This window comes from Aulonocara sp. 'chitande type north' Nkhata Bay, linkage group LG23 (genome assembly GCF_057382095.1).
Source record: "Aulonocara sp. 'chitande type north' Nkhata Bay isolate Kocher_YH1m ecotype deep benthic linkage group LG23, A_spYH_male_GT1.1, whole genome shotgun sequence".
NCBI lineage: Eukaryota > Metazoa > Chordata > Actinopteri > Cichliformes > Cichlidae > Aulonocara > Aulonocara sp. 'chitande type north' Nkhata Bay.
This window is the reverse complement of record NC_141365.1, coordinates 48,670,349-48,692,621: the sequence shown is the minus strand read 5'-3', so window position 1 is coordinate 48,692,621 and position 22,273 is coordinate 48,670,349. Positions and strand designations below refer to the sequence as shown.

The window sequence follows — 22,273 nt, the reverse complement described above, 5'->3', positions numbered from 1 at the left end:
GCTGAAACTGTGAAGCTGAGAGTGAAAGAGCTCCAGCGTCTGTCACAGGAAACTTTCTTATTTCCACACTGATGAAAGCATCAACCTTTGATTTCCTGCTGCTTTTATTGAGTCACACTGTGAAACTGAGCCACAGCTGAACCAGCATCCCTGTACAGCAGACACTTACAGCGCTTGGCTGCTTCCATTGGACCCTCTGCACAGAGCTTCAGTTTCCTCTTCTGGTCCCAAAGTGCAGAACAACAAGGTTTCAAACAGCTTCGTTCCAGCAGCATCAGCCACAGACATGCAGAGAGAATCCTTTGGTTGTGTTGTGTGTTTGCATATCTGCTGTGTTGCTTTGTGAGGATGGATCATCTCCTGCAGCTCCAGATAAACAAGCTGGACCTGAACCTGGTAGCTTCACTTAGAAGACACTTGTGACGGGAACGTGTGAGAAGTTTTGTGCAGACAAGTGTGGATTTAGAGTGTGGGACGAGCTCTCCACAGTCTTTGTGGAGATCCACATTCTGCATACTGCCTGTGAGAAGCTGCAGACATTTGTCCTCCAAATCCACTGAGCAGCTGCTCGTGGTGGTATTAGCTTCATGTGTGCGTGTTAGCATGAAGCCTCGGTCACACTCTGCTGTGGACACGGTCACGGACAGCTGGACGCCTGATGGACGAGTCGTCCTTCCTGTGAAACTTCTTTGAGCATGAGAATAGCATGAGAAGCTCAGTGGACACTGTTCAGGGTTTTAACTCTCGCTTTCACTTCAGCTTCACCAACAACAGCACAAGCAGAGCAGCCCACTGCCTGCATGGCTGGGACAGCGCCCCCTGGTGACTGTAAACCACTACAACATGTAGACGGCCGTCTGCAGGCTGGATGTAGCACCACCGCAGAGACGTGCTGCAGCTCTGTTTAGTTACCCAGCTGACAGCAGAGGCTGTAGTTTACTGTTACCAACATGGAAAACTGAAGCTTCACCAGCTGGAGCTACAGAGCTGGAGAACAAAGGAGACTGAGAGGCCAGAATGATGTGGGAGGAAACATCAAGAGCCTGTTTGAAAGGAGACACATGTGGATGCTGTGCCAGTCTGTGGTCTGTCAGAAGTCAGCTGAGTCACACTGCAAGAAGCTGCAGAATCTCAGAGGAGGAGATTTGGAAGTGTTTGTGGGACAAACTGGACTCAAAGAAAGAAGATGTTTGTGAAGTCTTTGGTGGAGGTGAGCAGTGTGAAGCAGAACACATGCAGATGAATCAGGAGGTCAGCATCAGTGTCTCCTTGTGGTGGACGGTAAAAGAATCAGAGCCAACGCTCCCGTCCACCCTCGGCATGAAGCAGTGCTGTTTCTGAAACAGGAGGACAAGTCCAGAGAAGACAGAGGAAGCAAAGATGAGGGTGGGACAGGACAGCAGGACTTCCTTCACACCTGCAGCTCCATCACACTGCTGTAGGTCCTCTTCATCACAGGTGTACCTGCAGCCTGTCTTCAAGTCCAGGAGTCACCTCCACACAGTGTAGAAGCCTCCTGTGCAGACCATGGAGTCCAGCCTCTGTCAGGGAAGTCGGCACTAAAGCCTGAAAGACTTCAATCTGTCTCTGCTCCACCCGAGAAAGACCAGCACCGTACTTGTTGTGCATTCAAGGGGGGAACATCAGCACTGCATCGTGGGAACAACACCGCAGGAACAAAGACACAGCACGGCCGATGAAGGACGAGGACAAAGGAAAGGTGAGTGAGAAGACCCTGGTGGTGTGGACGGACCTGCAGGGGCTCCAAGACTGAGGAGCAGAGACGTCCATGTACCAGCTGAGGATGCTGCAGTGATCCAGGGAGCTCGGTCCAATCTGAGGCCGTGTGAACTACGTGGACCACAGTTTCTTCACAGACTTCAGCCACGTGAACATCTGGAGATCCAACAGTGTACGAGCTGTGAGCCATCAGCTGTTTCTCTCATCAGCTGCTGGAATGAGAGCTGCTGGAATCATCTCGAGCAGCAGGAAATCACTGATGTTGTTTCTAAACAAAGATATGGGACTGAGCTCCGCTGAGCTCCTTCTACTTTCATCCAGATAGAAACTGCTACAGTCTGCTGATTATTGCTTTGCCTCCATCACACGAGCTCTTTATCCTGTTCTTCACTCTCATTGGTTCTTTGTCTGCTTGTTTTTACAACAGTAGTCTTCTGATTGGTCAAAGGAGACAATCAGCTGTGACTAAATGTAGCTCCTACAGCAGTGATGGGAATAACTACTGAAGCTAATCCAGTATCAAAGCTCAGGAATCAGCAGCTCCCACCTCGTTTTCTTTCAACAACTATTTTTAGCTGCTGTGTTTTTGTGTTTCTGCAGACCTCAGACATCCTGCTGCTCTGGACAACTTTTTCATTCTTTTTTATCATTATTTTGCTTTTCTTTTATTATTATGTTATATGTATTAATATGTGAAACACTTATTCTTTGTGTTTTTGCTTTGCTCCTGTCAAACTGCTTTAATAAAATCTGCTGCAGTCTAAACTGTGGACGTTCCCTTTTTAACCCTTTGTGAAACAATAAAGGTTTAAATCTGAGTATTCATCTATGTTAGTGTTTAATGGGTCTGATAGGTTGCTTTGGCCTTTCCCAGTAATATCTTCCCTTGCAGTCTGTGGTCCAGGCTTCTAAAACCATCCCAGGTTAACAAGAACTACAATCTAGAGGAGAGCTGCCATAACAGGTGTGACTGATGAGATCTGACCTGCAAGGTTACTCAGGTTTGTTTGTATCAGGACAAGCAGGGAAGCCGCCTGGACGTCAAAGTAGTTAGAGCTGGGCGAGTGTCCTCACCCACATCGGCTTCACAACTCTGCATCATCTACTGAGTAAAACTCAGAGCATCAGAGATTAGAAGGTCTACAAAGAGCTGAACCAGACTTCCTGTATAAAGGTTTTAGTTCCACAGATCGACAGTGTCAGCACAACTAAAACGTGGAGACTGACCTCAGAGTTTCAATTTGATGTTGTGGATTCTCCAGAAGAACACACAGCTGCTTCACTCCTGAATCCTGCAGCTTGTGGTAGCTCAGGTCCACCTCTCTGGGATACGAAGGGTTGAGCTTCAGCACTGCTTCCAGATAATCACAGCTGATCTCTGACAAATCACAGCGCTCCAATCTGTATAGAGAATGAAAGATGTAAGTTTATTAGACAAAGTGCTTGAAATCATTCAGTGTTTCATCATCTGTTCAGAGCTGAAGAAGGTTCAGAATGTAGAAGTTTAGAAAATGTAAACTCCAAACAGCTGAAGCCAACAGGAAGCAGCTTCAAACAAACACAACAAGAGAAAAAACTCTGAATGTTTCACATTAAAGTCGAACATTTCTAACAAGAGTGTTTTAAAGACAGAGTCACTGATGATCATCTTCTGCCCAGTAAAACTTTGGTTTTCCACATGTGAGTGTTAATGATGCACAAAGACTGTGAGTGCAAAGAGGGAGCGAGGAGGATGACAGAGAGATGGTACAGGAGCATCAAGAACCCGGCGAGGAAATGAGCAGAAGGACTTTGGAGCCTGTTGGATTGAAGCTTTCACAGAGACGTGTTTGACTGGACACCACCAGGACAGACTTTTAATCCCAGGATTTGGATGAGCTTTCTGTCTTTATGGTCACAAATGATGCTGTAACTCTGTGACTGTCCTGGAACTGTCAGCAGTGTGGTTACGTCCTTTTGACCTGAGTTTCCACAGCTCTTATAACAGCAGTGTACATTCAGACTGAGACACGCTTCAGTCTGTATGGACCTGTTTCTGTAGCTGCCACCATCATTCTACATGTTTGTACATCAGCTTATCAAATCCTGTCTGCTGTCTTCATTTATTACTCTTCACCTGCTTCACTGTCACTGTGTGGGCGGAGCTGTCTGAGCCCCACCCACACAGACACAGCTCCTCTCTAGAGTTAAACTTCTGCTTTATCTCTGCCTCTTTTCTTCATCCTCCACCTCTCTTTTCTCTTCTTCAGTGTTCTGCAGCCACAGAGCCTCACAGCCGTTAGCACGCCCATACCTGAGCAGCTAGCATTACCCAGCATGCCGTGCAGCAGTGTCAGTTTGTAAATGTGCAAGAATTCCTGCTCCAAACTGTTTCACAGAGTGCTGAGTGCCGTGACCTTTGACCTGCTAAAGACAGTCAGCTGTGGATTATTCATTGTTGTGTCTGATACTTAGAAGTGTGAGGAAGAAGCTACACAGTTAATCAGGGTCCCCTCTCTCTGAATCAGGAAAGGTGGGCAGGCCGCGTGTGGGCCGCGGGCCATACGTTGAGTATCACTGTTTGAAATGTGAACATTGTTCTGCTGCAGTCAATGGACTAAACCAGAGAAGAAGAAAACAGACTTTACCATGAAGATCCTCAGTGTGGATCAGTATAATATCAGCCTGATGTCTGCAGTTTAGTGTCAGCACAACTTTCACATCATATTCATCTCAGCACAACTAAAACATGCTGACTGACCTCAGAGTTTCAAATCGACATCGTGGATTCTCCCGAAAATCACACAGATGCTTCACTCCTGAACCCTTCAGGTTGCTGTAGGTTCCACTCAGGTCCACCTCTGTGGGATACGAGGGGTTGGACTTCAGTGCTGCTGCCAGATATTCAAGGCCAATATCTGACAAACCACAGCTCCTCAATCTGTATAAAGAATGAAAGATGTAAGTTTATTAGACAAAGTTTACAAATGACAGTTTCCAATGTATCACCTTTAACATGGGTATAAATGATATTTAATAGAGCTCTAATGTTCAAAAAAGAGTGCCTAATAAAGCCCGTCTGGTCTGGTGAAATAATGGGGGACAAATACTTGTGTAAGCGACGGGCCAACACTTGAGCCAGGATCTTGGTGTCTGTGTTGAACAAAGATATTAAACGACATGAACGACAATCTAAATGGTCTTTTTCCTGTTTTACAATTAAACACATCACTGCTTGATGCATTGTTGGAGGCAACGACTGTGAGAGGAAGGATTCTTCAAAAGTTGATTTTAACAGTGAATTCAGTCGGTCAGAAAACTTTATGAAAAAAATCAGATGGATACCCGTCGGGGCAGCAGATTTTCCAGACTGCATGCTCCGTACGGCCGTTTCAATTCCAACATTAGAGACAGGTTCCTCCAGACTAGCGATCGCATCTTCTCCCAAGGAGGGAATATCAAACACCTTATTGAAATCATTGTGGATCTCAAGGATAGTTTGGTTGTCTGTAGACCTTATTCCCTGGTCATTGTAGATCTCAAGGATAGTTGGTTAGCTGTTCTTAGTCGTAGCTGGTGAGCTGATAACTCGCCTGATTTTTCTCCATGTTCATAAGCGTAGCTGCAACTTTGACTCAGCCTGTTTTGTAGATATGAGATTGTATTCAGTTTGTCATTGTAACCGCTGTGTATATAATACAGGCTCAGGAGAGTGGCTGTACACAGCATGTAGTTTAGTGTCACGGTCGCAGTAGCTGACCGTATGGAGAGTGTGTGGAGGACTCAGGCGCAGACACTGGCGCAGACATGAAACTGAGTTTTGAACGAAAAGCGAGCCTTTATTTCGGCTGAAGACATCAAACAAGGCAGAATCACAGTGAAGAGAACTAAACTGGGGAACTAATACTATAATAAATCATGAAGACACGGAAAGCTATGGCTAAGAATACAAAAGACTGGGCATGAAAATATGGAGGGTGGGAACACAGATGACGCGACACAGAGACTAAATACACATGAGGGATGATCAAGTTCCAAAGATTAAAACTGTCAAACCTGCAGGGGGGATTGGCTGTTCCAAACCTGAAATATTATTTCTGGGCAGCTCAGATGAGACCCCTGACTGTATGGGTGCGGGATTTGTCTGAAACTCAGTGGCTAAACATTGAGAAGACAATGTGCGAAAGATCATTGGAATCCCTGCTTTGTTCTAACATTTCAATTAAAAATGTGCATATGGGGGAACGGACGAGGGTCACACTAAAGATTTGGCGTAGAATCAAACAATCATTTGGTCTTCCAAAAGAAATTTCAATTCTATCAAGCCTCTCCTCCCTGCAGGGTTTTTCTCCTATTGTGGAAGACTCTGGCTTCAGAGCATGGTCACATAGCGGGCTTCATCAACTTTGTCATGTTGTGAGGAATGGGCACCTGAGCTCATTTGAACAGTTGAGGTCAGTTTCGGCTTCCTTCTTCTGACTTTTTTAGATTTCTGCAGCTAAGAAGCTTTTTGACAAAACATAAAGAATGGAGGCAAGTTTTGGAGCCCTCACCCATTGAGGAAATATTTCTAAAAACATTTCAAAGTAATTCCTCCCCAAAATTAATCAGTCATTTTTATAACGCATTTATGAGTTTCAATACAAATGCAACTTTGGATATTAAGGCAAGGTGGGAAGCTGAGACTGGCACTCAAATCTCAGAGGACACCTGGGAAGAGGTGTTCGGTGAAGCCCATCTGGTGACTAATTCTGGGCTGTGGAGAGAATTTAAATAGAAGGTGGTCATGAGATATTTTAGAACCCCAGAGATAATTGCCAAAATGAAGCCTACAAATCCTGACACCTGCTGGCGAAATTGTGGTACTTCTTTAGGAACCCACTCACATATATTCTGGTCATGCCCAAAAATCTGCTCACTTTGGAATGACATATTTAAAGTTCTCAGTACAGTTTTCCAACAATACAAAGACCAACAGTTAGTCATTTTAGGAGTCTTACCAAAGGGTTTTGCGGGAAACAATAAAACGTATCTCTTAAGAATCTTACAGCAGCACTAAAGTGTATCACTATTAAATGGCTGAATCTTGACCCACCTTCATATAATATGTGGATTGATAAAGCAAGAGAAATTTACCAGATGGAGGAAATAACATCTGCTCTGCGGATTCAGAGAGAATTGTTTACTGAGCGTTGGCGACCCATACATGCTTTACTGTTTCAATAATTTAGCATAGGTCTGTTTCGTTTTGTCCATTTACGGCTAAGTTTGTCACATGTTATTTAATATTACATAAAGTTTTTGTTTTCTTTTTGTTTTTGTTGTTGTCTGTTTGTTTGTTTGCTTGCTTGGGTTTTGTTTTGCTTCCCAGTTTTGTTTTGTGCTTCCTAATTGCAGTTCTTATTTTAATCTACATTTCTGCATTGCAGTTCCTGTAACTGTCCTACTTGTGAACATCGACAAGCACAAGTTGCAATGTTGTAAATTATAATAAAAATTTAGTTAAAAAAAAAAAGAACATTAAAGTCGTACATTTCTCATAAAAACAGGACAAAGACTTGAAGAAGTCGTGTTTTTCCTTCCAGGAACCACATGGCTTCACTTTTAAAGGTGAAGTGTGACAGAAATGGACATATTTGAAGTCCAACACCTTTTTCCAGTCACATTATTAAAGCAGACAAACTACAAGCTCATTTTCATTCCAACAAGTCATCTTCTGACCTGGACTAACAACACTGGTCTCTATGTGCAGCTGGCTGTGAGACCAGTGCTCAGGGAGCGTCTACAAAGTGCAACACTGAAAGAACATCACACACTCATTTGCTTCCAGCACTTTCACACAAACATCTACTGTCATTATTGTCACCAAACTCTGTGGATCCTTTATTGCAAATTCAAATGGGATCAAATGGTCAGACAAAAGAGGGTTATGAGGAAATATGATGAAATGTTGTGTATTAGCAGCAAGTTATTGAATCTTTTTCCTCAGAAACCAAACAAAATGATTGACAAACATGTTTTTACAAACTCAGTGTTGGACTTGGATCAGCAGGATAAGCTGATGTTTAAAGGCATTTGAGTCCTGCTGTATGAGAGTCCAGTTCTTACTCAATATTTATGGATGATGTTCTTTCAGTGTTGCACTTTGTAGACGCTCCCTGAGCCTCACAGCCAGCTGCACATGGACCAGCTGACATTACCCAGCATTAGAGGCGGCTGTAAAAAATTCATGTTCCCATTTAAATGGTTTTAATTTGAATAAAACGATGTTGATTCATTCAATCCTGAATCGATGTTTAATATAAATGTATTTTGCCAGAATCTCAGCTTAAAGCTCACAAACTATTTCAACAAGCAGCAAACAGATAAAACAGTAAATGAGAGCAGCTAAACACACAAAGATGGAAACACAGAGCGTGGATCGTTCACTCGACGGCACGTACACGGACACGCCGTCGGGGCTGAAAGTGGACAGCTCACAGATCCTGAAGCTGCAGGTTTCATCTGTCTCCAACCAAAACTGAGTGAAGCAGCAGCAAAAGAAGATCCAAACTCTGCTTCACGTTTGATCAATATGCTCATGAATTCTCTCTGACTTTGGCTGTTCCTGCCTGCACAGCTCTCTCTCTCTCAGTGTACTCCAAGAACAGCTTCAAACATCTGTTTCTGCATCATTCACTGTTTATTAGCCACCAGTCTGCTGTTGTGTAATAATGAAAGAAGTCGATGCTTCAGTGCTTTGAATTGTGTTACACAAAGAAAAGCAAAGTTTTCTCGTTGTTCAGGCAGAATCGAGCGTTGAAGAATGAATTCACACGTCAATAAACATTTTCATCAGCACAAGCAGGACAATGAAAGCAGGAAATACCCCAAACTGCCATTTCTCATTCTACAACTTCAACAACTGCACATGAATTATACTTCATACACAGACCCACAGTCTCTGATTGCTCTGAAATCTCACTGACAGCCAATAGAAATAAAGAAAAGTCCAGACTGACAGTCTCTGTGGGGTTAGGCAGTGAACTGCTCACGCTGCGTTAAAGTGCATCACAAACTATTGGAATTGGATCCAACTTTGTGAAGCAGATTTCTTCTCAGCTGCTGTTTTGAACATTTCCTCATGAACTGTATTAAACTCTGTAAATGAACTGAGAACTATTTCTACATTTGAAACTATGGATTCATTTTCCCGTTCACTTCTGTACGTTAGTGTATAAATGAATGTTAGACTGGGCTCCATGGAAACACTTGGACTGGTCTCAGCTGCCTTCTTTCTGTAGTCCTTTCTCTTCTCCAGCTTCTGTTTGAAATCCTCTCACAGAGCCTGAAACCTGCTTTGCTGTCATGTTTGGGCCTGTGTTCCTCTGCTTTAACACAAACCTCACCACAGCAGCTGTGTGGGTCGTCTCTGTAGCAGCCAGATCAGCTTCTGATACATGAACATCATCACAGCTCCTAACTTCACCTTTATTAGCTTTGACATTCATGTCTTTCTTTTCTCTGTCTGTTTCCACACAAGCTCAAAGTCTCTGCAGCCTGAAATATAGAAAAACAACAACAGCTGCAGTCAGTGAACTCACCTCAGAGTCTCCAGTCGACAGTTTGGACTCTCCAGTCCAGCACACAGAAGCTTCACTGCTGAATCCTGCAGCTTGTTGTTACTAATGTCCAGCTCTGTCAGATGGGAGGGGATGGACTTCAGAGCCGAGGCCACAACTTCACAATGAGTCCCTGAGAGTCCACAGTCAGCCAGTCTGTGATCATAGAAAATACAAAATGTGTTATTATAAAAGCAGAAAGTCTGCATTATAAACACAGACTGAATGTATATGAAGACAAAACAGAGTGAGGTCATAATCTGATGAACATCTGCTCTTCACATCTGTGCTTCAGCTCCTCTTACTGTGTTTGACATGACACAACGATTGAGTCTCTCTCAGACCTGCAGACTTTTAATGAGAATCTTTGTTTGGCTTTAATCTGCAGATGAAGGAGGAAGATGGTGTCACATTTAGGCTTCCATAATGTCCACAGTCTGTCAGTGAGATCTGATCCAGAGTCAGAGTGAAGACACACATGTGGACTGTTTCCTGTCTTGAATCCAGAACATTTTGAATGAGCTCAGCTCAGTGAAGAGTTCCAGCTGGAAAGACGATCTCTGTTTGCTACCTGCTGCTGTCAGGTACGACTGTTCACGTCCACACTCAGGAAAAATCTGCTGACTGTCACCAAACGGAGCAGAAATCTCATCACTGGACAATAATGATGAATGAACTCAGAGCTGCTGATATCACATCTGATTTCAGGGGAACTAAACACAGAAATGATTGGCTCCTTTTAGCTTTCTGAGCCATTAGTCTGCAGGTTTATCACTAGTTGGCAGAAACAGACTTGTATTAATGTTCAGCGCTTCAGTGTTTATGACTCCAGATCCAGGTGACAGCAAGTCAAAATGATGTTACCTGTCTGTGTCCAGCAGCAGCCTTTGAATATTGTTATAAACTCACATGGATCAGTTTGTCTTTGATTGGTTTGTAAAGTTCAAATTCATTTATATTCATCAACTCTAAATGAAAAATGTTTTTCTTCTTCTATGTTTATTATTAGAGTAACAAATTCTTATAGTTTCCTGTTGTTGAGAATTTCAGTGTAAAACCACTCGGACCTGTGCATCACTGCACACTGTGAAAGTATTACTGCAGTTTAATCTATAATCCTAATCAGTGTGTTTACTGGACTGTAGTCAGACCTCCGTTATACCAAAGGAAACACTGAACGTCTTCAAAGTCACAATAAATTTATAATAAATGCTAATAAATACTGGAGTGTTAGAAAAGATGCTTCCAGCGTGTTTGTCTTTGATAGGGTTTATTCTGTTCGTCTACAGTCTGACCACTTGGGGGCGCTTTTGTCTCTTTTGCTCTGAGCCTTGGGTTTATTCAAACTGATTTTAATAAACTATTTTATGCAAGTTGAAGCTTCATCTCCATCTCCAGTGGTTGTTGCATATTTTATGACTATATTAGTAACAGTCAGAGAGTTTAGAGTAAATTAGATCTTCACGTTTGATTCTTGACACAACATAAATGGTGAGCCAGTGTCAGAGGAAGTGACAGCATCCACCGAGGACCGGGGGGAGTGGGAGGACTGGGGGACCAGGCCAACAAAAAGGTGATCACTGATACAGGTCAGCAAACATTTGCTCATTTGGTGTCTTAGAGCAGACTCCGCCCAGCTTTGTCGTCCATGGTTGCTCTTTCAAAGGAATCTAGTTACATATTATTTTACTTAATGATCTACTGACACCACTGACTATGCAGGACAACCCCACGTCTGGAGCCAGTGCACATGTGCAGTTCAATTCCTGGGCAGGTTCTGAAGATGGCCGAGCTGTCGAGGACAAAGTTACTAATGTGAAGCTAATGTGGTTAATCAAGATCTTCATAACTATGTGGAGCAGAGTGTGCTTTCATCGTGGAGAAATCACACTGAAGAACTCGGCACACATTTTGGGGGGCCTTTCTGTTTGTTGCTACAATCTGCAAATTTCATTAAAAGTTTAATAAACTATCATCTGGTCTTTATTTTTAGTTAGCACATACCTTAAAAACTCTAGCTGTAAGCTAATGATAGTTATATAACAGCAGATGCATGCTGGTGCAATAAGCTGTATGTTTTATTTTTGATCTGATTAGTCAAATAATCACAAAAATAATCGTTTGTGGCAGCCCTACTGTGACCTCAAATAAGAAATGATTGCAGTTTATGACTGAGTAACTAAACTATCACCAACTGATAATATTAATGATCACATCTGGACTCACCGAGCCTTTCTGAAGTTCCTCACAGCTGGAATCAGTCTCAGTCGTCCCTCCTTTGTTGTGTTGTACTTCTTCAGGTCCAACTCATCCAGAACCTCCTCTGACATCTGCAGCATGAAGGCCAGAGCTGAGCAGTGGATCTCAGAGAGTTTCTTTGATTTGTTCTCTGACTTCAGGAACTCTTGGATCTCCTGAGATAATAAGATGTCGTTCATCTCCATCAGACAGTGGAAGATGTTGATGCTTCTGTCAGGAGAGGATTTTGTCTTCCTTTCTTTGAGATTCTTGATGACTCTCTGGATGGTTTCTGGACTGTTCTCTGTCTGACCCAGCAGACCTCCTAAGAGTCTCTGGTTGGACTCCAGACAGAGGCCATGAAGGAAGCGAACAAACAGGTCCAGACGACCATTTTTACTCCTGAAGGATTTTGTTAGTGTTTCCATCAAAAAATCATCCAGAGATGACTCTTTGTATTTTTTTCCCAAGAAGTCCTTCAGCACCTCTGACTTCCTGTTGGTGAAACAGTGGAACATGTAGACTGCAGCCAGAAACTCCTGGATGCTCAGATGAACAAAGCAGTAGACTGGTTTCTGGAAGATCACACACTCTCTTTTGAAGATCTCTGTACAAACTCCTGAGTACACCGAGGCCTCTGTCACATCCAGACCACACTGCTCCAGGTCTTCTTGGTAGAACATGATGTTTCCTTTCTCCAGATGTTCAAACGCCAGCCTCCCCAGCTTCAGAAGAACTTCCCTGTCAGCCTCCGTCAGCTCCTGTGGACTCGTCTCATGTCCCTCGTGGTACTTGTTCTTCTTCCTCTTTGTCTGAACCAGCAGGAAGTGTGAGTACATGTCAGTCAGGGTCTTGGGCAGCTCTCCTCTCTGCTCTGTAGTCAACATGTGCTCCAGAACTGTAGCAGTGATCCAGCAGAAGACTGGGATTCTACACATGATGTGGAGGCTCCTGGATGTCTTCATGTGGGAGATGATTCTGCTGGACAGCTCTTCATCACTGAATCTCCTCCTGAAGTACTCCTCTTTCTGGGCGTCAGTGAAGCCTCGTACTTCTGTTAGCCTGTCAACACATGTAGGAGGGATCTGATTGGCTGCTGCAGGTCGGGAAGTTATCCAGACGAGAGCCGAGGGAAGCAGATTCCCCTGGATGAGGTTTGTCAGCAGCTGGCTGACTGATGACTTCTGTGTGACATCAGACAGCAGCTTCCTGTTGGTGAAATCCAATGAAAGTCTGCTTTCATCCAGGCCGTCAAAGATGAACAAAAGCTGAGAGACAGCCAGCTTCTCTGCTGTGACCTTCTGTAATGTTGGATGGAAAACATGGAGCAGCTCCAGAAGACTGTACTGCTCATCTCTGATCAGGTTCAGCTCCCTGAATGAAAGCAGAACCACCACACTGACATGTTGGTTCTCCAAGCCCTCTGCCCAGTCCAGAGTGAACTTCTGCACTGAGAAGGTTTTTCCAACACCAGCCACGCCGTTGGTCAGAACCACTCTGATGGGTCTCTGTTGGTCAGGTAAGGCTTTAAAGATGTCCTGGCACCTGATTGGAGTGTCATGGAGGGCGTCCATCTTGGAAGCTGTCTCCAGCTGCCTCACCTCATGTTGGCTATGAACCTCTTCACTCTGTCCCTCTGTGATGTAGAGCTCAGTGTAGATCCTGTTGAGGAGGGTTCTACTTCCTGTTTCATCACTTCCTTCAGTCACACGTTCACATCTCCTCCTCAGACTGATCTTATGTTCATCTAAAACCTCCTGCAGACCAACATCTGCTGAAAGAAAGAAAAACAGAAAGAAAACTCTTCAATGTCTGAACAACATCAAGAAGTCCAGTTTTCAGAAATGAGTCCATCAGCAGACAGATGTTCAGTCTTACTTTGTACACAGCTGCTCTGACTGGCTGTCTGCAGTCCAGCTCTGCTTCTGGATCTTTCTCCACACTGGGGACAGGACCAGTCTCCTGATGAAGCAGACTGGTCCCAGTATGAGGAGATGCACTGTCTGCAGAACCAGTGTCCACAGCTGGTAGAGACTGGATCCTTCAGGACGTCCTGACACAAAGCACAGCAGGACAGCTGCTCCTCCTCACAGACACCACTCCTCTTCCTCTTCCTCCCTCTGTGAACACATTTCTTTATCACTAAAATCATTGACTGTCAGTGACAAACATCCAGATTTGATGACACTGTGCAGAAGCTCTGATGGTCACAGAGAAAAGTCAAAGTGGAGAAACTTGTGTTTGAGTTCAGAATCCAAGTTTCCTTTGCTGTTCCTGCCTGTCTTATTAAACACAGAGTGATCAGCCTACAAACTCCACAGTAAAAGCCTTCATCACAGAGCTGATTATGTCCTTCACTGGATGTACTGGAAGTTTGGGATCCATCACTTTCAACTGACCTTTGACCTCCTCTAAAAACTGTGGTGGAGCAGCGGTGTTACATTCAGAGCTTTCAGCTTTATTTTGAAAGAGTTCAGTCATCAGGAAGTGAACTTCTTGGTTCTGATTTCCTTTCTATTATTTTACAGAAGTGAAGAAGAAGAACTAAAAGCTTTGAAATGATCTGAGTGATATTTTTGAACATTGCCACCAAATTGAGTTCAGCCTCCAGCAGTAACTTTGTTTCATGATGCCTCCCTGATGATGTGATGTTTGATTACAAACCTGTTTATGTGTTAGACATTAATCACATGAACACAGGCAGAAAAAAGAAGCCAATGAAACAAATGACAGAAACGTGTTCATTCACTGCCATGATCCATATTTTCTATGTACAGATGTTTGTAAAGAACACGTGTGCAGCGCTTTGTTCTGAGTATCTGCTGTCAGCACACAGTGCAGCAATAACTACAACCACACGTTTCTGTAGATCCTGAACATCAGCCTGGAGGAATCTGACCTCAGGTCTGCACACAGAGGAGCTTCACCTCTGGGATGATGCTGGCTTCAGCTCCTTCTACAATCAGGCAGAAGCTTCTGCACCATCAGGACACAAACAGAGAGGAGCTTCTATCCTCAGACCATCCAAGTCCTAAATCAGAACATGCTCCCCTCATAGCATCACCATCAGGGTTTAAACAGGACCTTACATCATGTTCTTGTCTCACTGTCATATTTCAGATCATACCTGATTCATTATGACGTCACACGCTGCTACACTGATCCTGCTGCTTCATTACTGCTGATATTACTCTGCTCACTCTGTTCAGTTACTCTGTTTACATCACTTTGCTCATTTGCTTTGTTCTGCTTGCACTGCTCTGTCAGTACATGCTGTGCTAATGTGGCACAAAGCACTTTAACATTACATCTGCACAATGTTTCATTATTTCATTTAATGATTGTTTCTAATGTTTTGTCCAGTCACAGGAGCAGCTCAGCACATTTCACTGTGTTGTACGTGTATGACGATGCCTGTGACAAATAAACAGCCTCGGACTCTTCAATCTTCTGCATTTCTTTGGAGATCAGCTCAGTGGCCTGTTGAGACCATCTTTCTATTTCTGATGACTCAGTTCAGATTATTATCCTGATACTTTCTTTTAAAATGTGATGAAATCATTTATCTGATGTTCTGACACAAATACACCAAAACAATCCCAAACAGCACAAACCACCACGTTACACACAGTGTAATAAAAATACAGGCAACTACAAATAAAAACACTTTAAAAATATAAACTAAAATTACAAAGTGGTCACAGAATTTCAAACACCCGTAAATGAGTCAGCAGCTCTCTTACATGGTCAGCTGAGCTCCATGATTGAAGAACGTTGTTGCTGCAGGTTCATCACTGAACTGTGGAGGAAGTATTTCTTTGGACCAGTCACTCCTCACAGACACACAGCTGGATGCTGGAGACTGTGACCTCTGACCTCTGCAAACACAAACACATCACATGAATTACTGATTAATCTCTGTTTAAAATCTTTTAAGCAGCTGCAAACACACAAACTGGATGATGTGATGGTTTCTGTCAGTAATAGTTGTCTCAGATTAGAGTACAGACGGCTGCAGAGACGTTCACAGCAACAGAGAAGAAATCATTACCTTGGATTGCATTACTACTACGATTGATACTAGCATTATCGTACCCGGACCACCATTAGGAATCATTTATGATGTCACTGGTAGAACATTTATAGAAACAACCTTTGAACTCTGAGTCAGCAGCTCTCTTACATGGTCAGCTGAGCTCCATGATTGAAGAACATTGTTGCTGCAGGTTCATGACTGAAATGTGGAGGTTTGTCTTTGGACCAGTCACTCCTCACAGACACACAGCTGGATGCTGGAGACTGTGACCTCTGACCTCTGCAAATACAACCACATTGCATTCATTTCACATCAATTAGTACACCACAAAAGGCATGCAAGAAACACAGTATGAAGGCAAACTTCTGGCTTCAATAACATTCAACAGGTCAGGTGGAAACTTTTCTCAGATTTGATTCATGTTTTTATAGAACGATCCAGCTAAAAAAAATATACCATTAGGTCAGGGGTCAGCAACCTTCAGGACCCAAAGAGCCATTTGGAGCCAGTTTCCACGCAAAAGAAAACACTGGGAGCCACAAATACTTTTTGACATCTAGAATGAAGATAACACTGTATATACTGTTTTTTACCTTTATGCTTTGTGTGAACAACTAAGGTGTGTTGCTTATGAAATCCATGAAGTGCTACAGAGAAAATTACAGGTTATTTATGTAATGAACACATTTGAACTCTTAAAGAAATATAACCAAAGGAAAGACACCCAGCTGAACTAAAATGATGTAGCAAACAAAAGCTGCTGTGAGCCGCCACCCTTATATCTCCTTTGGGCTTTTGGAGCCTTGACCTGACTTTTAAAAAATAATTGGAAAAAAAGCTCTATGCTGCTGAAAGATGAAAAATAGATATTTGCAAAATTCTGCCTAAATATGTATTTTACCTGGTTAATGTGTGTGGCGGGGCGTGGTCGCTGCAGGGGAGGCGGACGCACCTGAGCGGCACCCGCAATCACGCCTCGCCGCCTTAACGTCTGTGCTGTTGTGTGGCGGGGCGTGGTCTGCAGCGGCGAGGTGGACGCACCTGAGCGGCAATCACGCCTCGCCGCCTTAACGTCTGTGCTGTTGTGTGTCGGGCTGTGAGCTGCAAAGCTACAGCCGGCTGTGTGCGTACAGCAACCGTGTGTGAAAAGTGGTCAATAAAGAGAAGCTGAAAAGCGTGTTCATGCAAACATCGTCGGGTCTGCCGTGATATGTTTACAACGGGACTTCTGCTCCTGAACCTCTGCGCACAGCGTCTGCAGGTCGGGGCTGTACGAAGTCACTTTCATCTTTACAGGACTGTAAGCTGTCGTCTGTGAGGCGTGAGCGGTGTTTGTTTTTAACATAGTTCACGGTGGAGAACAGCTGCTGACATAATGTGGATCCGAAGATCCATAATTGGCCTACCTGGGGCTGAAAGTCTCGATAAATGCACGGCGTTTCGGCGGGTACACCGGCTTCCACGAGTGTGACGCTTATTTGAACGATGAAAAAATAATAAAATATAATTTTATTTTTTTATTTCAATATCACAATAATCTTCCAATTTAGAACTACAAGTTAAAAAAGAACATAAATAAAATACACTTCAGCTAAATACTTCTAATTTATTTTCCCAAACCACGAGGAGCCGCACTGTAAGGACTAAAGAGCCGCAGGTTGCCGACCCCTGCATTAGTGTTAGTCAATGTTGCAACTGAACTGAAAAACAAAAGATTTTGGTCCAAAGAAACAAAGTCACTATTAATACAACACAACCCCCCCAAAAAGAGCCATGTAGACCCCGGGCTCTATGGGTCTTGTGCTCGGAGCTTGTTCCTGTGCTGCCATGATTAGTGCCTCTGTGCTGTCTTTCAGTCCAGCTTTGTTCAGCCACTGGTAGGATTTCTGGATGTCAGCCACTTCCTCTGCCTGCTGGTGGTGCAAACTGTGTTGTTCTGAGTTTCATTGGACGTCTTTGTCCAAAGCACCAGACAAAGGGCAAAGTAGATGCATTTGCATCAGCAGGAAAATACACCCCAAACTAGCATCATCATTATACAACTTTAACAACTGCCACTAAATGATACTTCATACACAGACCAGTGTGAGGTTAAGTTATGATGTCACTGGCAGAACATTTATAGAAACAACCTTTGAACTCTGAGTCAGCAGCTCTCTTACATGGTCAGCTGAGCTCCATGATTGAAGAACATTGTTGCTGCAGGTTCATGACTGAAGCCTGGAGGAAGTATTTCTCTGGACCAGTCACTCCTCACAGACACACAGCTGGATGCTGGAGACTGTGACCTCTGACCTCTGCAAACACAAACATCAATAACTGATCAGTTCTCTCTGACAGCCATATGATCAGCTGATCCCTCTGTGATATTGTGTCTGCCTCATAACGCTGACAGGTCAGCCAATCATCAGCGGTTTTTTCTGTCTCTGAATGAACTCAGTTTGTTCTCAGCTCTTCTCTCTGATTCTGCTGCACTGACTTCACTTAAACTTACAGAGTTCAGATCTTAGCAAGAAAACAAGTCAATAAAAATCAAACTCAGATCAAACAGTTTGAACCAATCACAGATCAATGATTCTGTCATGGTTATGTTGAAATGACTAATAAAGTTAGTAGTGTTCTTACATTATTGCTGCAGGTCCATGACTGTAAGGTGGAGGTGTTTGTGTAACCCCGTCACTCCTCACAGACACACAGCTGGATGCTGCAGATGCTGCTCCGTCCTCTTCCTCCATCTTCTTGATGTCAGGGTGGAGTTAGTCTGAGAGGTAAACACACACACTCAGAGGTGCTGCTGTACTGGAAGCATCACACTGACGGCTTTCTAATGTTGGAGCTTTGGCCCTAAAGTCCAAACCAGTTATTTTAGAGGCTCAAAGTCTTTAAAAAACACCAAAACCATCACATTATTTAATAAGTACATGATCAGGTGGATGAAGGAACTCTGTTATTGGACCTGCTCTGTGTTCTACATATGATCAATACTTCAAATATCTGTAAACATCTCATCTTATATTTGTTGCACTTGGTCACATCTGTCTTTAAAAATAGATTTTTAATGTCACTGAGAGTTCTTTTCTACCTTTATTGATTTATTTTGGAATAAATTAAATATAAAGGTGCCAAAAACTGCCTGCAGCTTCTGCTCTGTGACAGGAAACTACTGTCAGGCTCAAAATGACTTCAGATTATTCATCACAGAGTGTTTATAGATCACAGGACACGTTACAGTTTTACAGCCTCACGGACATAAAACTCTTAAAGTTTGTTTCTGAAGGGATTTTCAGATCAGACCTAAGGCTAGGCATTATATTCCGCATGAGGACCTGGAGAAGCTTATTCACGCTTTTGTGACCTCCAGGTTGGATTATTGTAACTCCTTGTACTATGGTCTTCCCTCTTCTCTTCTTCTTAAACTGCAAACAGTCCAAAATGCAGCAGCCCGCCTTTTGACTGGTACCAGGAAATTTTGCCATATTACCCCTGTCCTAGCTAGCCTGCATTGGCTGCCCATAAAGTACCGTATTCAATTTAAAATATTACTCCTTACTTTCAAAACTATTAATAAATTAGCGCCAAGTTATCTTAGTGAACTTCTCAAACCACATACTCCTGCTAGAACACTCAGATCTGCCACTCAACTACTTCTGACCCAACCCAGATCTCGACTGAAGTCCCGGGGTGACCGTGCGTTTGCTCTGGCTGCCCCGGTACTGTGGAATACCCTTCCTCTCGACCTCCGCGCATCTGATTCCATTGCACTGTTCAAATCACGATTAAAAACCCACTTATTCAATCTTGCCTTTCCCTCTAGTTAATATTTCTTTTATGATTTTATATCATGCACTTCTATGCTCATTTAAATTCTTGTTTGCTCTGTACCTGTTGCTTTCCTATGTATTAGTGACAGTTATCTGCTTGCATATTTAGTACTTGCTTTGGTCCTATTTCTATTATCCTCCTCCTATACTCTATTTTACTTGTTAAGCACCTTGGCATACCCTTGGTTTTTAAGTGTGCTTTATAAATAAAGTTTATTATTATTATTATGTTTCTGCCTACAGCCTGTTTACTGATATAATCAATATCAGACATCAGAGCAACAGAAACCTCGGTGATCAGGACGCCGGGACTGAGAACAGGAAGTGGCTCAAACGTCGCACTTTCATAAAGTCAGCCTGAACTCCACTCACAGAGTTTCTGTCGCCATTTTAGTTTTAAAACCCGTCGTGATAAGGGCGGGTCTTACTGTGAACCTGCGCGCTCATTGGCTAATAACTTGAGATTGACAAGTCGTTATCCAATGAGCGCGCGGCTTCTCCCAACATAAAGTAGTTTCCTTTGAAAAACCAAAGTCTGATTATTTTTGCCTCCACTGACGGAGCCTGTTGTTCCCGCCACAGAGACACAGTAATGTCAGAGCGGTGTTAACACTCACCTGCCTCAGCACAGCTCTCACTCTCCTCCTGCTCTCTCAGCTAAACTCACTTCCTCTCTACTTACAGGAAACCAGCGCTCAGAGGAGCCGACCGGCCTCACGTTTCACCCACAGACACGAACAGTGTGGAATTATTTTATGTCATAAGAAGAAACATATTCATGTTAACACTCACCTGCCTCAGCTCCACCTTCCTCCTCCTGCTGCTCTGAACGGAGGATCAACACTTTCACTTTCACTGCTCCTCCCTAAACACAGAGGATGCTGGGACTTGTAGTTTTTACCTTGTGTGATATTTATGGCTGTGACACTAAATCACAGCATGAAAACTTCCTGCAAACATGTCACAGGCGATAAAAGTTTCACATTAAAGGTGAAGTTATTTTTCTGTCTCATGTTCAATAAACAGTGAGCTGGGAAAAGTGAAGAACAGACTTCAGACGTTCCCTGCAGAGTTTCTGCTGCTCGGTCGTCTGCATGTTGCTGAGACTGAGCTGATGATGAAGCTGTGATGGGTTTATGGCACGTTTGGTTGTGGAGAAGAGTTTTACTGCCGGTGCAGGTGAAATGATCAGAGGTTACAGCCTCTGGTTAAAGTGGAGGCAGCGATCAGGACGGCTGAGCAGCAGAGGTCTCGAGGGTCCTAAAGTGTAAAAGCATCAGAATCAGAATCAGAAAGGGTTTTCTTGCCAAATGTTGAGCAGGTTTACAACATTAGGAAATTGCTGCGGTGCTTCAGTGCAAACATACTGTCATAAATTACGCTTAAATAGACACGAAAATAAAAATAAGAATAAGAATTAAAAGTGCTAAGTAGATAGATATATACATGAGTGCAGGTGGTGATCAGTGCCAAACATGGAATGATGCAGTGAACACAGCGTAGGGTGTTAGTGGTGGGAACAGTCATACGGTTATTGTTCATGAGTCCAACAGCAGAGGGGAAGAAACTGTTCTTATGGCGAGAGGTTCTGGTGCGAATGGACCGGAGCCTCCTGCCTGAGGGGAGCAGGTCAAACAGACTGTGACCAGGGTGAAAAGGGTCAGCTGAGATCCGAGCTGCACGCCCCAGTGTCCTGGAGGTGTACAGGTCCTGCAGAGATGGGAGTCTGCAGCCAATCACCTTCTCAGCAGAGCGCACAACACGCTGCAGTCTCTGTTTGTCCCTGATAGTGGCTCCAGCGTACCACACAGTGATGGAGGAGGTGAGGATGGACTCGATGATTGCAGTGTAGAATTGCATCATCGTCCGTGTTGGCAGGTTGAATTTCTTCAGCTGCCTCAGGAAGTACATCCTCTGCTGGGCTTTCTTAATGACGGAGGTGATGGTGGGCTCCCACTTCAGGTCCTGGGTGATGGTGGTACCCAGGAAGCGGAATGAGTCCACAGAGGTGATGGGGGTGTCAGACAGGATGATGGGGGGGAGTGGAGCTGTGTGCGTCCTGAAGTCCACAATAATCTCCACTGTCTTCTGGGCATTCAGCACCAGGTTGTTGTGGCTGCACCAGGACACCAGACGTTCAACCTCCCTCCTGTAGGCAGACTCATCCCCGTCCGAGATGAGTCCAATAACGGTGGTGTCATCAGTGTTAGTAACACAAAGATCACAGAATGGGATCATCCACACAACACTAACATCTAAATCCACGGCAGGAACTCTTCCAGTGTCCTGAAAAATCTGTGTGCACGATGCTGAGATTAAACTCTGTCTGCTCATCTTAATGCAATATTTACTAAAGTCTGGTAGAAGTTTTACTGATTTCCAGTCCACTTAGAAGACGTGTGGATAGGTGGTGGGTTGTAGAGCAGACTGAAAGCTTTAAGTTCATCCTCTGATTAAAAACTCAGACCCACAGATACAGGAAGTATAACGCTGGTGTAAGACAGGAAACGGCAACACGGCAGCCATCTTTTTCCTCCCATGATGACCAGTGTCCCAGCAGAAGCTGGGGTTTGTTAGATCCTGTTCGATCCAGAGGAAACAGGCTAAAAGAGTCGATCAGGGGGGATCATGGTTTTATTATGTGCTCGTTATGATTGAAGCTCTGGTTGTGTGTTAGAGACAGAACCTGCAGATTCCTCCACTCTGCCTCCTCCTCTGCAGGAATCAGCCTCTTGGCTGGTTTTATTCACCAACGTGAATAAAATCATCAAACTAATCCAAGTTCATTGTGAAATGCCTGAAAATGGAGGAATAAATCTGTCAGTTACCGTATAAAGTTTGAGTTTGTCAGTGTTTTA

At 43.7% G+C, this 22,273-nt stretch overlaps 1 protein-coding gene across 2 annotated transcripts in view; it reads right to left on the bottom strand.

Moving 5' to 3' along the window:
* Window positions 1-2,948: 2,948 nt before the first annotated feature.
* The window catches only part of LOC147302878 (protein NLRC3-like), a 238,239-nt gene continuing 218,914 nt past the window's right edge, over window positions 2,949-22,273 (bottom strand). Inside the window, exons 1-4 of one of the 2 annotated variants that reach the window (XM_086284404.1) lie at window positions 13,437-13,710; window positions 11,547-13,332; window positions 9,303-9,476; window positions 4,462-4,660 (exon numbers count right to left, since the gene is read on the bottom strand). In XM_086284404.1, coding sequence (XP_086140530.1) covers window positions 4,462-4,660; window positions 9,303-9,476; window positions 11,547-13,332; window positions 13,437-13,710 — 2,433 coding nt within the window. Of the gene's footprint in view, window positions 3,142-4,461; window positions 4,661-9,302; window positions 9,477-11,546; window positions 13,333-13,436; window positions 13,711-22,273 lie in introns of those variants that run through there. The other variant, XM_086284402.1, reaches the window with a different exon arrangement.